This window comes from Pagrus pagrus, assembly GCF_965226575.1.
Source record: "Pagrus pagrus genome assembly, chromosome: 16".
Taxonomy (NCBI): domain Eukaryota; kingdom Metazoa; phylum Chordata; class Actinopteri; order Spariformes; family Sparidae; genus Pagrus; species Pagrus pagrus.
This window is the reverse complement of record NC_140200.1, coordinates 21,285,967-21,300,256: the sequence shown is the minus strand read 5'-3', so window position 1 is coordinate 21,300,256 and position 14,290 is coordinate 21,285,967. Positions and strand designations below refer to the sequence as shown.

Here is a 14,290-nt window from a genome sequence, read left to right as displayed (position 1 = left end):
ACACAAAAACAACCAAGATACAGAAAATCATCATGTTGAAACCACATCTGGTATAAATGTTTCCCATGATGACGTGCTGGTGTGCCATAATGAGCTGCTAGTTCCTTATTCAGTTAAGACATGTTATTTCCCTTTTTTGTTCCTTTTCTGAAAAGACTATTTTCAATGAGTAGATGACAAAGAGGTGTTTATCTTTAGAGAAATGTCAGATCCTGAGCAAGAAAATCCAAAGAGAATTAGATTGAACCTGAAGCCTCCAAAGAGATTTGAGTCGACTCTGCTGAAATGTAGACACAATCAATCAATCAATCAATCAATCAATCAATCAATCAATCAATCAGTCAACTTTATTTAAAGTGCAGAATCAGCCTGCAGTATGCTCCCAAAAGACTTAACGGGATGAAACATACAGCTGACAAATCAAACTAAAAATCTAAATGAAACAACCAAATTAAAAGCATCAACATATGATTTATTACATTCAATGTTTAAATCTAATGTATAATATAAAAAAAACAAAAAAAAAACAACCTTGTTTGAAGCATCAGGGTTGAATCGTGCAGAAGGGAAAGACTTCAAAAGTGATGCAGGACAAGACTGAACGCTCTTTAATGTACATCAAGCTTCTTTACATGAGATCAAATCAAAGAATATATGGAGTTATTATAACTGAGGTTCAGGAACTGGACCACGCCGCCCCTTCTCGCTGATCTGCCACCCAGGCCCAGCCAATCCAACCGCCTGCATCTCAACCAATTGCCTGAGTCTCATCAACCTAACCACCTGTGTCTCATTAACACAACCATTTACGTCAACCTGATTCAATCACCTGCAAAATCATTTAAGCATGACTAACCAGTGTTCTCCCGTTCGTCTCAAGTTCTGATAACCCGCCCACCAAGACCCTCTCCTTTTCATTATCCTCTCTCACAGGATTGCCGGCAACCCAGCCTTTGACATCGCCAAGAAGATCCTCCAGACCAGACACCCAGGCCATTCCAGCACAGGAACCCCCCCCACTTTTCCTTCATTCACCAACCTCGACCCCTTTCCCTCGCCAAACAACCCCTAACCCCTTCCTATCCTTACCTAATCTTCTACCAATTCAATAAACTACCTTAAACGTTAAACTGCGGCGTGGTCTTGTTAGTGAAATGGCTACAAGTGAGAAACTGTTTAACACAAAGTTTTTTCTAAAATCTCCAAAAGCTGATTGTTTAATTTTTTCCAACACAAAATGATGGTGTGAAGAAATGTTTAACAGCAGTGGACTTCTGTCAGAAGCAGTGGATTTCTGTGTTAGTTGATGCTGGCGTTGATACTGACAGAGGCAGAAGGCCCTCCAACATTTTCATACTCCACTGTGTCTCCAACAGGATGCACCTGTGAAACACACAAAATGTTAAAAAGTTCATCAAATGTGTTCAAATCCCCCAACTGGGCACATTTTCCTCCTAGCTACAGTTACTGTCAGATCTGGGCCCATATTCCTAAAGATTCTGAGAATCCTCTCAGAGAGCTCCTAACTTAACCTACAAAGTCCTAGCAAGGAGTCTTAGCTTAGGAGTGATTCCAGAACATTCTCAGAGAACTCTGAGCAAGGAATGGACAGAAACTCCTATCTTAGTGAGGAGGTGTGGTTGACCCCGTTGCTAGGTGTGAGTCATCATTTCAAAAGCTGTGATTGGTTGATCCTAAAAGCTGGATAAAAAATACACTTTTGGTGATAATTGACAAAGGATGGACCCTCAAATCGATAAACTTAATCATAGAATCTGAAGACTGTTATTCTAAATAATATTTCACATAAAAGAAAATATCTGTTAGATGAATAGTAAGCTATACTTTAAAATTATCCTACAAAATGTGTGAAAACTTAGGCCCACTTGCACAGTATTCACATAGTGATAGTTATATTTATTTGCTTATATTAATTGCCATGCTGGTAATTTTTGCAATGCCAACATTTCAACTCAATTTGGTATTAACAAGGGTAAAATGGCTCAGCTTTCATCAATGTCTGTGATTGCTGACTGGCCTATAAGAAGCAGTGTTGGTTGGCTTTCATTTTGGGTAGTATTGCATTGTGGCGTTGGGTTGGAGATGTAAGTGCATCTCTAATGAGATCAACCACAAACATGATTCCTGCACGATCCAATCTGTAGCGTATTATTAATTCACTGTCATCCAGTGTTTGGAGAATATCTCTTCGGTCTCTTCCATCCGCCATTTTGTCCTCTGCTTAGGGAACTCCTAAGCCGCTTAAAAGTCCTCTTCCCTGCTCTTATCAGATCTCACCTTAGGAGCTCTCTTAAGAGCTAGGATTCTTTAGGAATAGCTTTACTAGGATCTACTCTTCACTTTTAGGGGAAATTCTAAGAAAACATTATGATTCTAAGAATTTGGCCACTAGGAGCAACTCTTTGCACTAAGAATCTTTAGGAATACGGCCCCTGATCTTTACCTGACTGTCAGCTGGACCTGAACGCCTCACTGTACGGCTTCTTACAAATGGTGAGACCTTCACAAAACTCAACTGAAAGCTAAAAGTAACTAATAGCTTGTGGCGGTACTGGCAGTAAATTGCTTACAGGCCAGCCCAACCTACATAAAAGTATAAACAAAAAACATGTAAATATAGGGGAATGCCCAATGTCCGCTATTTGGAGAATAAATCAATAAATAAATGCCTCTTCTGGGTATAATGAACAAATGCCTCCTACCACAGGGAAATAAAATGTCAATCTGAAGGTGTATAGGGGCTTGGGTTTTAAGGGGTTCCCAAATAAACACAGTTTCCTCCAAGAAAACCCAACAGGGCCTAAACAGACCAGAGTTTCTGTCTGACAATCTAAGGGGACTGCTGGGTCAGTGACAGATTCAGAATGAGGGTGAGAGCCATCTGTGTGCCATTCACCAACTCTTTTAAGCCTTCACAAAAAGGGTGTCATCTACCATGATTGGCTGGGAGGGAAATGCTCCAAGCTGCTTCCACTCCTCAATCAGGAGTCAGTCTCCCCACCTGTGCACAGGTGATCTGAATCCCCTGCAATTAGTCATGAGGGATTTTGGAAAATCAGCCCAAAACAAAGAAAGACAGCAAGTCTCAAACAATGGGACTGCTACCAACTGAAATGATATTGTATCATAACAAAATACCTATTTTGAACTTCTTAATTCCTATTCCTGATATAATAAATTAAAAAAAGAAAACTAACACTAAAAAACCTCTAAAACTAAAAGATTTTAAAGGAGAAAATTTGATTTGAGTCTCATTCCCATCTCGTCAAAAAGTGACACTTTGGGATTGCGGCCGACCCGTCCTACAATCCCAAAGTGTCAGATTGGACCTTTAAAAGACAAAAACTAAACTGAAAACAGGATATCCACTCTGGAGACTACCTGAGACTAAACTGCATTGAAAGCAAATGGTGAGAAATAATGAAACATCAAAAGAAAACTATAAACTATAATGATGATAATAATGAAAATGCTCACAGCGTTATCATCGGGTGGTCTCTGGTTCCCTGGAAAATAAAGCACAGACTAACATTTCAGCTCTAAACTGACAGTTTGTGTTCATCGGTCCAAACAAATGTTGGTGTGAATTTTCTCACCTCGAGCTCTGATGAGAAGAACAGTAATCACAGTAATTAGGACGAGTTCAGCCACACGCAGAACCAACATGATGTAGTTGACAACAGAACAATCTGTACGAGCTGTGGAGCAGAAACATCATGTCAGAGAACAAAGTTATCATCAAACATCAGGAGCACAACACATGTGTTTAGTCATGTCAGTGACGTGGCTCTGGGGATGGAAGTGTCAGGCAAGATTGCATTTGATATAATTTGGATACTTGTTAAAAATTAAAGAAACATGTTAGTGGTGGTGTTAAAATCTAATTCAAGTAAAATAAAAAGTCAAAGTTGTTTCTCATGTTAGAAACAGCATTTAGGCTGCAGCTTCCTGTTCTGTTCCAAATCATTTTGTTAAAAGAGAAAAGAATCATGTCTGATCTTTAAAAGTGTTCCGACATACCACGATTCCGACATGTTAACGTCCCGGCATTCCGACAAAGTTTCACCATAATCCGCAACCCATAACCCTAACCCTAACCCTCACCCTTTTAAAAGATGTGTCGGAATGGCAAGACATTTAAAAAAGAAATAAATACCACCATTCTGACCTTAGGAGGCAAAAAATGTCGGAATGATGGGATGTTTCCTTAAAGGTTTAAGTGTTGCCATTCCGACAATTAGGGCCTAATGTCGGAATGGCGTTATGTCGGAATGGCGGTTGCCCCCCAATGCAGGGCTACGTGACCACGGGTTGCTTCCGTCATCCAGTCCATATGAATGTGAGGACCATTTCAAAATGCTGATTTGTCAACAGCCGCTGTGTCGAGCATTTCAAAACATTCAACCATTTACTGATGACACAACACAAACCAGACAACAGAGAAACAAAGTGTCTTTACTGAGAATTCAGCGGTCATAAAGAGAGAGAGACTACCTTGTTCCGTCGCTGTCCCGTTTCTCCCTGCCATGCCCCCGTTTGAGTTTTGTTGAATGCGACATGAAAACAAAACAAATGGTGATGAGATACCTTGTGTTAACCTTCGAAAGAAACGTGAAAGAAACAATAATGTCTTTAAAGAGAGAGAGAGAGAGGGATTTTGTAGAAACAGACGGATATACAGGATGTTGAGTCACTACCTTGTATATTTGATGGAGCGTCGATTCCAGGCACCGACTTGATGGTTCCTTCTTTTAAGACATATTCAGTTTTCAGTGTGTGCACAGTCGAACAAATGAACACAAGTTCATGAGTGCCGACAAAACAGGAAGTTAAATCGACAGAAAACCAAACCACAATGTTTTCCTAACCCTAACCACAACTAAACAGACATAAACACACCACTGTGACACGAAAAAAGTAGAAAATTGAATCTAAGCAGCACATTTAAGTTGCAACATGAAGAAACACTCAGTTTAATTTATCTGTGGTTTTGCAGAAACGTACTCTGCTAACATTTATTCTGCCGATTGGCTTGGACTTGTCTCACGGTACTGCTGAGGTTTTCTGTATTAAACAGAACACAATCTACCACTTCGTGCTTCCAGCGCCAAAACATGACCAAAAAATGTTGAATAATGCTGTGGTCACAGCTTTTTACTTCGGTCAGCATTATGTTTTTCCTTTAAGATGTTGCAAATTAGTTGTATACAAACAGAGTTTTACCGAGACAGTGCTGCATATTCTTACCCTAGTAAAATTCACTTTATCGCTGTAATCACAAGTATGGTATTGCTTCAGTTTGAAGAGAAAACATTATGATGTAAATACTCACCAGTGAAAACAATCAGTTGAACCGTAGATTCTGGACCATGTCCTGTTTTGAGTTGTGCGCAGGTGTAGTAACCAGCATCGCCAAATGTGACCTTCTTTATGACCAGAGAACAGTCCACTGTAACACTCAGTCTGTACGATTTATCCTCAGGGTCACTGATTTTCCGCCCACTACTGAGCAACTTATATTCTTGGGAAATAAAGTGAGGACCGAAGAGCCACATGATACCGTCACATTTGCCTTGATTGTCCATCACATTTTCACAAAGCATCGTGGCATCGTTTCCAATTTTGACATCAAGTTTGGAAAATTGTCCCGTCGCTGCTGTTAAAACAATGAGACAAAAGTAAGAGGAAGTAACTTTTACATCAAGATTTAGTGTGAGGATGATTCTGGATCCAACAGAAGTTTGTTTTGTAATGTTTCTGGTATCTATTCTGTGTTAGTTCAATGAATCCTTACCTGTGACATGAGGCAGCAGGATCAGAAACAATTGAATCCATCTGAATGTAACCATGGCGATCGAGTCCTTTCACTGTCTCTTCTCAGGTATCAGCTGTCAGAGTCTCTGAGCCGATGTGTCTTAAATGAAGTGATAAAGAATCGACTTCCTGTGATAAGAGGTACGCCACTTCCTCATTTTGGCCAAGAAAGCTAAAAAAAGAAGGGTCAGTACGTCATCAGTTCTCGCTTTGGGGCCAGACTGTGCTGACAGCTGCATTGAAGTCTATGGGAGATGTATGGAGATACACACTAAAACCCAACATCAACGGGTAATCAAAGCACACAAGCCCTCATGAAAAAATGTGTATTGTAGTTAACGGAGAGAGACAAATAATTCTTTGATCTCACTTGAACAGTGCCATTAATCACACATGTTAAAAGATCATGGGTGTCCATGTTTCCCGAGCTGATGCACTGGGACGCCTTTTCCTAAGGAAATACTAGAGATGTTTTGAGGTTGTATAGGACCTTTAATGGCCGGACAGCAACAGGTAATGGGGAGAGAGACGGGATGACATACAGCAAAGGGCCACAGGTTGGAATTGAATCCAGGCTGCTGCGGTGAGGACAGTGTTTGTACATGGGGTGCACCAGATGCTAAAAGAGCTTACTTTTAATTCGAAATGCATTTACCATGAACGCTTCTGACAGTGATTGGACGGGTAGAGAGATGTTCTGTTGCCATATGCAGTGTTGTGTCATTTGGTCCGCAATCTTCTTAAGAACTTACAGCCATCAGTTCTTTCTTAGGAAGTTATTGTGACGTTGTAAGACCCACAAAATGAAGTGGTTTGATTTTGCAAAAATACAGCAGCAGAGGAGGAAGCTGTGGTTGAGCGTCGAGTTTCAGATGCGTTCCCAGTCAAAGACTATTTACCACATGGTTGATCTTACCTGATACATACCTGATGCAGTCCATGTTACCTGAGGCTTTGATCTCATTGAGTACACCTCAATGAGGCCTAACATGCAACTTCTAAAGAAATTCAATAATTGGTATTTTAATGTAGTGTATGACATCATCGACCCAAGGCGATTGCCAAATGCAATGTTGTGTCATTCGATCGGCAATCTTCTTCAGAACTTACGACCACCTACAGAAGCCCTGAAGGGCAAGTTAGACTGTTTTTAAGTCTAATCTTAATTATTTTCTCTCCTGTGTTTATGAGTAGCCAAGTAGCCATCAGTTTATTCCTAGGAAGTTCTTACCAAGGTGGAAGACTCATAAAATGATGTGGTGTAACTTTGCAAAAATACAGCAGCAGAAGAGGAAGCTGTGGTGGAGGTCAAGGAGGTGCCAATGTGTTTTCACACAAGTTCTCAGTCACAGACTACACAACAGTAGCTCTATAGTGAGGGACATTAAAATGCAAATTTAGTGACAGAAAACTATTTTTGCATTTATGTAATCAGAGGAGTAGTTTTATTCATTCACATTCCCTTTAATTAAATAAACTACACTTTTCAAGATGTTTTAACAGCTACATCTTTTGGTTTTTGTCTATAACAGGGCAAAGTCATTGCATGTAATAAAAACAGAGACAACACATAATAGGGGTAACCAATAGTTTAATATTTTTTAATTTAGATATGAAATTCTTCATAAAATAAACATTTTTTTTCCCAAATTGTGGCATGGACATGTGTCATTAAACATATTCTCATAACAGGAATGAAATCATTTTAAAACACTGCAAAAAAATGGGCAGTTTTTGTTACAGTAATACAATTTTCCATTTACGTGACGTCACAGAGGTCAAGAAGCAAGATCCAGCAGCTGCCTGCATCCATAGAAACTATTCAAATAAAAAAAACATAAACACGTGGTACATACTGTCATCACAAGATCATCTTTGCCAAATTTCAACACAAACTGCACTCTTGATATACATCAACGTGCTTTAAAAGTAGAAATGAAAAGGTCAAGAAGAGGTATGTGAAAGTTATGTGTGAAAGCAAGTCCCCTTTAAAAAAACACAGAATACAGAAAGTAAGACTACGTCCACATGAAGCTGTACAACTTTTAAAACACAGTTTATGTACAAACCCACAAATGTTTTCCTGTTTTGGTAAAAATCTCTGTCCACACTGAAACACCGGGATGAAAACTGTTAATCTCTTCATCTTTGTACTGTTTTTATTCGGCAAAAGAAAGTGCCAACACATCCAAGTCTTTAAACCTCTTTTCTGTCCCTTCCTGCTCTCTTGTGATCACCTATATTGTTTATATACAGATGTTTCACTGACGTTTACTGGCTGCATGTGCTTTATCTGTTTCTACTGCCAGACAATAGACTCAGCCTATAATATTAACTGGATCACAGCTCATAAATAGACAACTTAATGCGCTCCGGTGGTGATCAAGTCATTTCATCTTATAGATGAGACTATCATCCAGGAAATCGACTTATTACTAGAGCTTGACCGATAGTGGACTTTTGGGGCTGATATTTGGGAGTAAAAAAACTCTGCTATCGATATATCAGCCAACATTGTTCTATTCTTGAAATATAAACAGAAATACACACTTTTTTAAAATAATCTTGTTACAAAGATACGTATGTACTTAATCTTTTTCTGCATTATATTGTGTAAAAAAGAAGAAGAAAAGCTTTCATATCGGCACGTATCGGACAACATATACGCCGATGCCGATATAACTATGATAGACCAATATATCGGTCGAGCTCTACTAATTACTTGATCGACAACTCTAATCGTCACCTCTTCTGACAGAAACAGGTAAATTACAGCAGCTGTGTTTGTGATCGCCTCCACTGAACTTTAAAATGACTGCTTACAGAAAAATGTAGGCCTCGATCAAACCAAATCAGACAACAAAACACCAGTCCTCCCATTCAGTAGAATGAGGGTGGCATGTTTAAGCTACGGCAGTGTGGACCTCAGGATGTCCGAAAAAACAAAAAATACAGCGGGCTGAAGCAAAAAGGTTGAAACAAAAATAACTTTGAAGAAAGATAATCCGAAGTCGTGGAGCGATGGCCAATCACGGAACCTGGCGATCAGACTAGCAGCATGAATGACTAAAAACACAAAGAGTGTTTATCTTTTACATTTAGTCACTGAGTTTGGTCGTGTGCACCAGTTCAAAATACATGATAGGCCTCGCATCCTGGCTATTACCTCCACCAGGGAGGTTATTTTTTCCTGTGTCTGTTTGTAGGTAGGTTTGTCAGCAGGGTTACACAAAAAATAAATGCATTTCCATGAAACTTGGCTAGAGGATGGGTCTCAGCCCAGAATAGACCCCACTGCTTTTGGTGTGGATCCAGAAAAAAGGGACAGGACGTGATAGGACGTTTCTCGACATTTTCGTTAATTTCTCAGGGAAATATGCATGGATCATGATGAAAGAAATCAGGTCTATTTAGTGGACAACCACCAGGACTGACATGCTAAACTACGAATCCTACTTTGGCGAGACATGACCCACAGTACGACAGGTCATTCACGGGTGCACCCACAGCAACAATATGCTTTGCACCCTGGTTGTTTATCGATTCTGACAAACATGAAAGTAGCAAACGGGCCATGGAATTACATATGCACAACCCTGTGGTTAATCGCCGCAACACTTGATTTGGTCTAAATGAGGCCGTAGAAATCTTCCTAACTTTACTGCCACACATTTTCCAACCATGACTGGCCAGGCATACAACAATTCCAGTTTTCCCTGTTTACACTGAAACTCCTAGTCCACATTTCAACATTTACCCACTTTTTCTGGAAATGTTTGTTTTTCAGTGCGAAGAACGCCGGCTCAGTGTGGACAGAAGGCGAGAAAAACATCATTATAAATGTACCTGGCTTATTGTGAACGTACTCTTAGTCAGTGCAATAGAGTTAAAAAAGAAAAAGCACTCAGCCTGGATGCTGGATACTGGCTTTCTGCAGCAGCTGGTTGTGAGACTTTTCACACTGTCATCTTCTCTTCAGTTTGCTGAGGCTTCAGCAGCCTCACAGCATTTGGCGTTCCACCGGCTGGACCCGTGTTCAGGGAAGGGAAAGGACATATGCCACCAGCTGGTAAATTCTGAACGTGGCTTTTTGATTTGTCCGCTACCTGAGCCATTTTGAAAGGTAACCAGCCAGGATCTGGAAGTCCTCTCCTGTGCTCTGAGCTGGCTGGTGAATTCATCAAAGTGGCCGGTCAAGGCTTGGAACAAAATTAGATTTCCTGCCCTTCCCCATTTTTGCTTTTCAGTGCAAATCAGTAAGAAAAGTCTTTCTTTCGTCCACTGCGTCTCACACTGAAGGAGCTGTCACAAAGTGCCTCAGTTCGCAGGGGACTTTTTTTTCTCTTTGTTTTTTCTTGGAAAAACTTCAGTAACAAAACTAGAATCTCAGTTAAAATAACAAGGAAAAATATACACAAATATATGTTCACAATATATTATGTACATTTACACAAGCTCTTTAAAAAGTCACTCAACACGAGGCTGCCCGTTCACTAAGAAAGTGCTGTTGTCACTTTACATAATGTAAACATGAGACGCTGATCGTGCTGCTGCTGGAAACGACCTCAAACTCCTCACATTAGTCTGCTCACAAATTCAATCACAGTAGTTGTATTTTATCTTTCTTCTGCCAACAGGAAGGCAGGAAATATCTAATACACAGCATGTCGTCAGATCTCCAGCAACAACACGACGTCTCCAAAATGCTCACAAACGCAGGCAGCATGTTGAATCATGGGAAATTGTACTACAGTTAATAAAAACTCCCTAAATTGTATTGCAGTGTGTTAAAGGCCGTTTTAAGACTTAATTTAAATTCTCCAATTGTTGGCATTCATTGTGAATCAGATATCTGATAGGTCAGCTTCATGATGCGGTCAGGATTTATTCTGAACCTTCAGCAGCGACTTTAAGTGAACAGTCATTTGCTCTCGGCTTTGGTTGCCCTGCTGAGGCTCGTCTTCTCCAACCCAGTGACTGGGTGGTTTGGGTAAGACACTGGGTGAGGGCGGCTCACTGAACTTAGCTCCGGCGTAAGCCTTGTCGCCATCTTTGAGGTATTCGGGCACGGCTTCAGCAGGCAGTGTGTTCACGATCTTCATGTTGTTGGAGGCATGGAGGGGTCTTTTCTGCTCTCGGATCGAGGTGGGCCTAGTGGGGCTGCTGTTGTCTTTCTTCTTTGTGGAGGGAGAAGCACCGGGGGTTTGTCCCTGCTTGGGTTTGTGGCTCCGTGTGATCCCGTTCTGGGTGACTGGCTCATGTCTGGGCAGGTTGCAGGCAGGTTGGCCCCCTGTCTGCATTGTCCCTCGCTCCAATCTTCCACCTTTGGATTTCAGCAGCTAAGAAACAGAAACAAACCCCGATTAAATTCAGCCATTTCAAAAATACTTTTTTTTTTTTTTTTTTAGCCTACATATTCAACATTTCTTCCTACATATTTACTTCAATGTCGCTGTAGTGTTTTAATGTTATTTTACTCTCAAGCATCCCATATGTGTGAGGGAGTGTGGGGTGGAAGAGGCCGAGTTGGTTACAAAATACAACTAAATGATAATTATATCTGGTCTATTACTGGACAAATCAACAACGTTCTTGGCCTTGGAAATTTATGTTTGACTCAAGGTCGACTCACTTTAGTCAGAGCACTCAACTTAATCTCATGACCTTCATCAGTGGATGGAGTTTGCTCATTTGTCATGGAGACAGTGTCACTTAAATTCTTTTCAAGACATTTTCAAGATAATTTTTAACCAAATACAGGATGGATTTTTTAACATTGCAGATATGTGGTGGCATGTGGTCCGGTTCAGGGGTAGGTTTTATGTATTAATATATATTTACTTTGCCAATTTGCCAACAGGTGAGTGTAAGTTTAACGTAAACGGACACTATTAGGTTCAATAGCTTTAAAGGTTTGTAACATACAACAACAAAAAGAAGTTAAATGATGAATAAATGAAATTAGATAAAATGTTTGTGGCAATTAAGTCACCACAAATTCTAATCAAAGACTATTTAAATAAAACCTAATATTTACAAAATTGAATTATGAGATTTCGTTGAATGCATTGACTAGTTGGTGAGTTAGGAATTTTGCATCAAAAACAAACAAAAAGAGAGGCAACTAACTATAACACCACCCACAAAACTCAAATTAAACAGCCTTGATTCAGGAAGGATATGCTTTTTTTCTCTATCTCTTAGTCATTAATATTAACAGTTCAATAAGCTTCTTAAAAAATGATGCCATTATTCTACAGCTAACTTAAAAATGGTACCGAATGACATATTTGTAGAGCAGACACAATCAAAAAAAGCTCAGCCATCAGTGATATTGTTTTCCCTTTACGCTTTATGATTTTTGTCTGCCCAAGACAAAAATTGACAATTGTGAAAGAAACACGGTGGAATCTGTGGTGTTAATCTGTGATGGTACTCGTCCACTGAGGGGCTAATTTGGAGCTTTGGTGAAATTGAAAATTTAGGATCAAATTCTCACAAATGTGGCTGATGACATTAAAATCACAGCCGCATTGTTCTCTGCTCTGCACCAATCAGTTAGCGCAGAATGCTAATGATATAGATATCACTTAAAAATGTCCTTATGGTTCATAATTAATATATTTTCACACTGAATTCCAAAGAGTCTTTTTGTTATTGTCACACATGTTCTGCAGCGGGGTTGTCAGTGCATGTCTCACTAAAATTGTTACATAAACAAGGCTAGAAAAGACATAAATCAATAATCATATAATAAAGTTGAATACAATTACAACATCATAAAACATGCTTTGATTGCTGTGAACCCTGCACGGTTTACATCAGCTTCCTGTCCATTTATACAGACACGCCTGTCAGCAGAGTGCAACCTGTCTGCAGGAAGAGGAAGACGAGCTCCTTCACCACAACTCTACTTTCGATTCTTCAAAACAAGGATTAGTAACTGCGTCATTTCAGATTTCCTCAGGCAGTACAGGCCATTTAAATCCACTTTGTTTCGAGAAACATGAACATTTTGTATCTTTTGATGACACTTCACAACTACATAGCTTTAAAAAAATATGCTAATACTAATGTAAATGGGCCTGCAACTAACTTATGTCACACCGCTGATTATTGAAATGACAGAAAATAGTGAAAAAAGTTGATCAGTGTTTCCCAAAGCCCAAGAGGTAATCAGCTTTCTGTCATAGAGGAGTACATAAACCAGGAAATATTCACACTAAACAATAACACATCTCACAAGCTGCTTAATGTACTACTAGTTGAACAGTTGACCACTAAGTGATTAGTCACTGCAGCTCCATATCTGAGAGGTGAAACTGTGTCACTTTCTCTTAAAGAATTACACTTGTGTAGTTTTGGGAAGACATTTTAATTAGAAGAGAAAGATCTTCATTGACTGATTTTTAATGTCTAAACAAACTGACCTTGTAGAACATCACAGTTTTATTCTGTTTTACTTTGTTCATATGTGGCGGACCCTGCCACCTATCTAGCTTCAAACAGTGTTGTGGGACCTTATTTTCCTTTGAGAACAGCTTGTTTATTCACTTACGGAAAAGATCAATATTTCTGAGTTTGTATTATTACCTCATTAATATTAAAATTCTGAGTTTAAATATTTCCTCCAAAACTACATAATGTCCTTTTAATAGATCTCTGTATTTAAGACATATTCTGGAATTATAACTTATTTCTGGCGATAATTTAGGTGATTCAACTCGTCAAAAACAAAAACTGGACGTCATATCAGGTTTAACCAGGCGTTTTCTGTGGCTATTCAGTAAACAGATCAGCAGACAAAAGCAGGAAGTTACCTCTTTCTTGGCTCCCTGTTTGAGGTGATGGAGGGTCAGTACAGTCTGTGTACCGGCAGGGAGCTCGGTACCGGGCTGAGCTGAGGGTTTGTTAGCAGACGCAGCTGTCAGAGTGTTGTTGTTGTTGTGGTCGGCCAGGCGGATGTTGGGGCTGCTTCTCGGGGGTTTCTGGTGATGCAGCGGCGCCGTCGACCGCAGCTTCCTGCCTCCTTTCTTCAGCAGCGCCTGCCTCGTCTTGTTCACCCCATCGCTGCTCGAAATCAGCGATATCGGGTTGTTGTTTTCGACGTTGCCGATGTTGGCTTCATCGCTGTGAGCCGGAGATCCGTCCAACATTTCTCTGAACTGGCGAAAACATAAACAAACTGTGAAATTCCTCCACAGCGAAGTTGCTTTAGCTAACAACGTCACAAGCTAGCAGTTAGCTAAAATGCGCTTCTTCCTCGCGAGTGGATAAACGGTCTTTTATCCAAGTCGCTCTCACGCAGAAAATATTACTTAACGAATATAACGTTGAATTGTCGCCTCAGAGGTTCCTGAGAGTAAACTTGAGGGATTTGAATAATTTCTGCTGCTAAAAGATAGATGGACGTCCCTTTCAGCGAGATGGCGTCGATGCCTGTGAGCTTGTTAAA

The 14,290-nt window shown here is 40.0% G+C and overlaps 1 protein-coding gene across 1 annotated transcript; it reads right to left on the bottom strand.

Annotated features, from left to right (window-relative positions):
- Positions 1-7,409: 7,409 nt before the first annotated feature.
- On the bottom strand, positions 7,410-14,290 carry LOC311271803 (uncharacterized protein). Its single transcript, XM_084377664.1, has 2 exons — positions 13,656-14,290; positions 7,410-11,174 (listed from the first exon to the last, which is right to left on the bottom strand). Exons 1-2 carry the CDS (start codon positions 13,989-13,991, stop codon positions 10,713-10,715), a joined length of 798 nt encoding a protein of 265 aa, XP_084233790.1. The 5' UTR covers positions 13,992-14,290; the 3' UTR covers positions 7,410-10,712.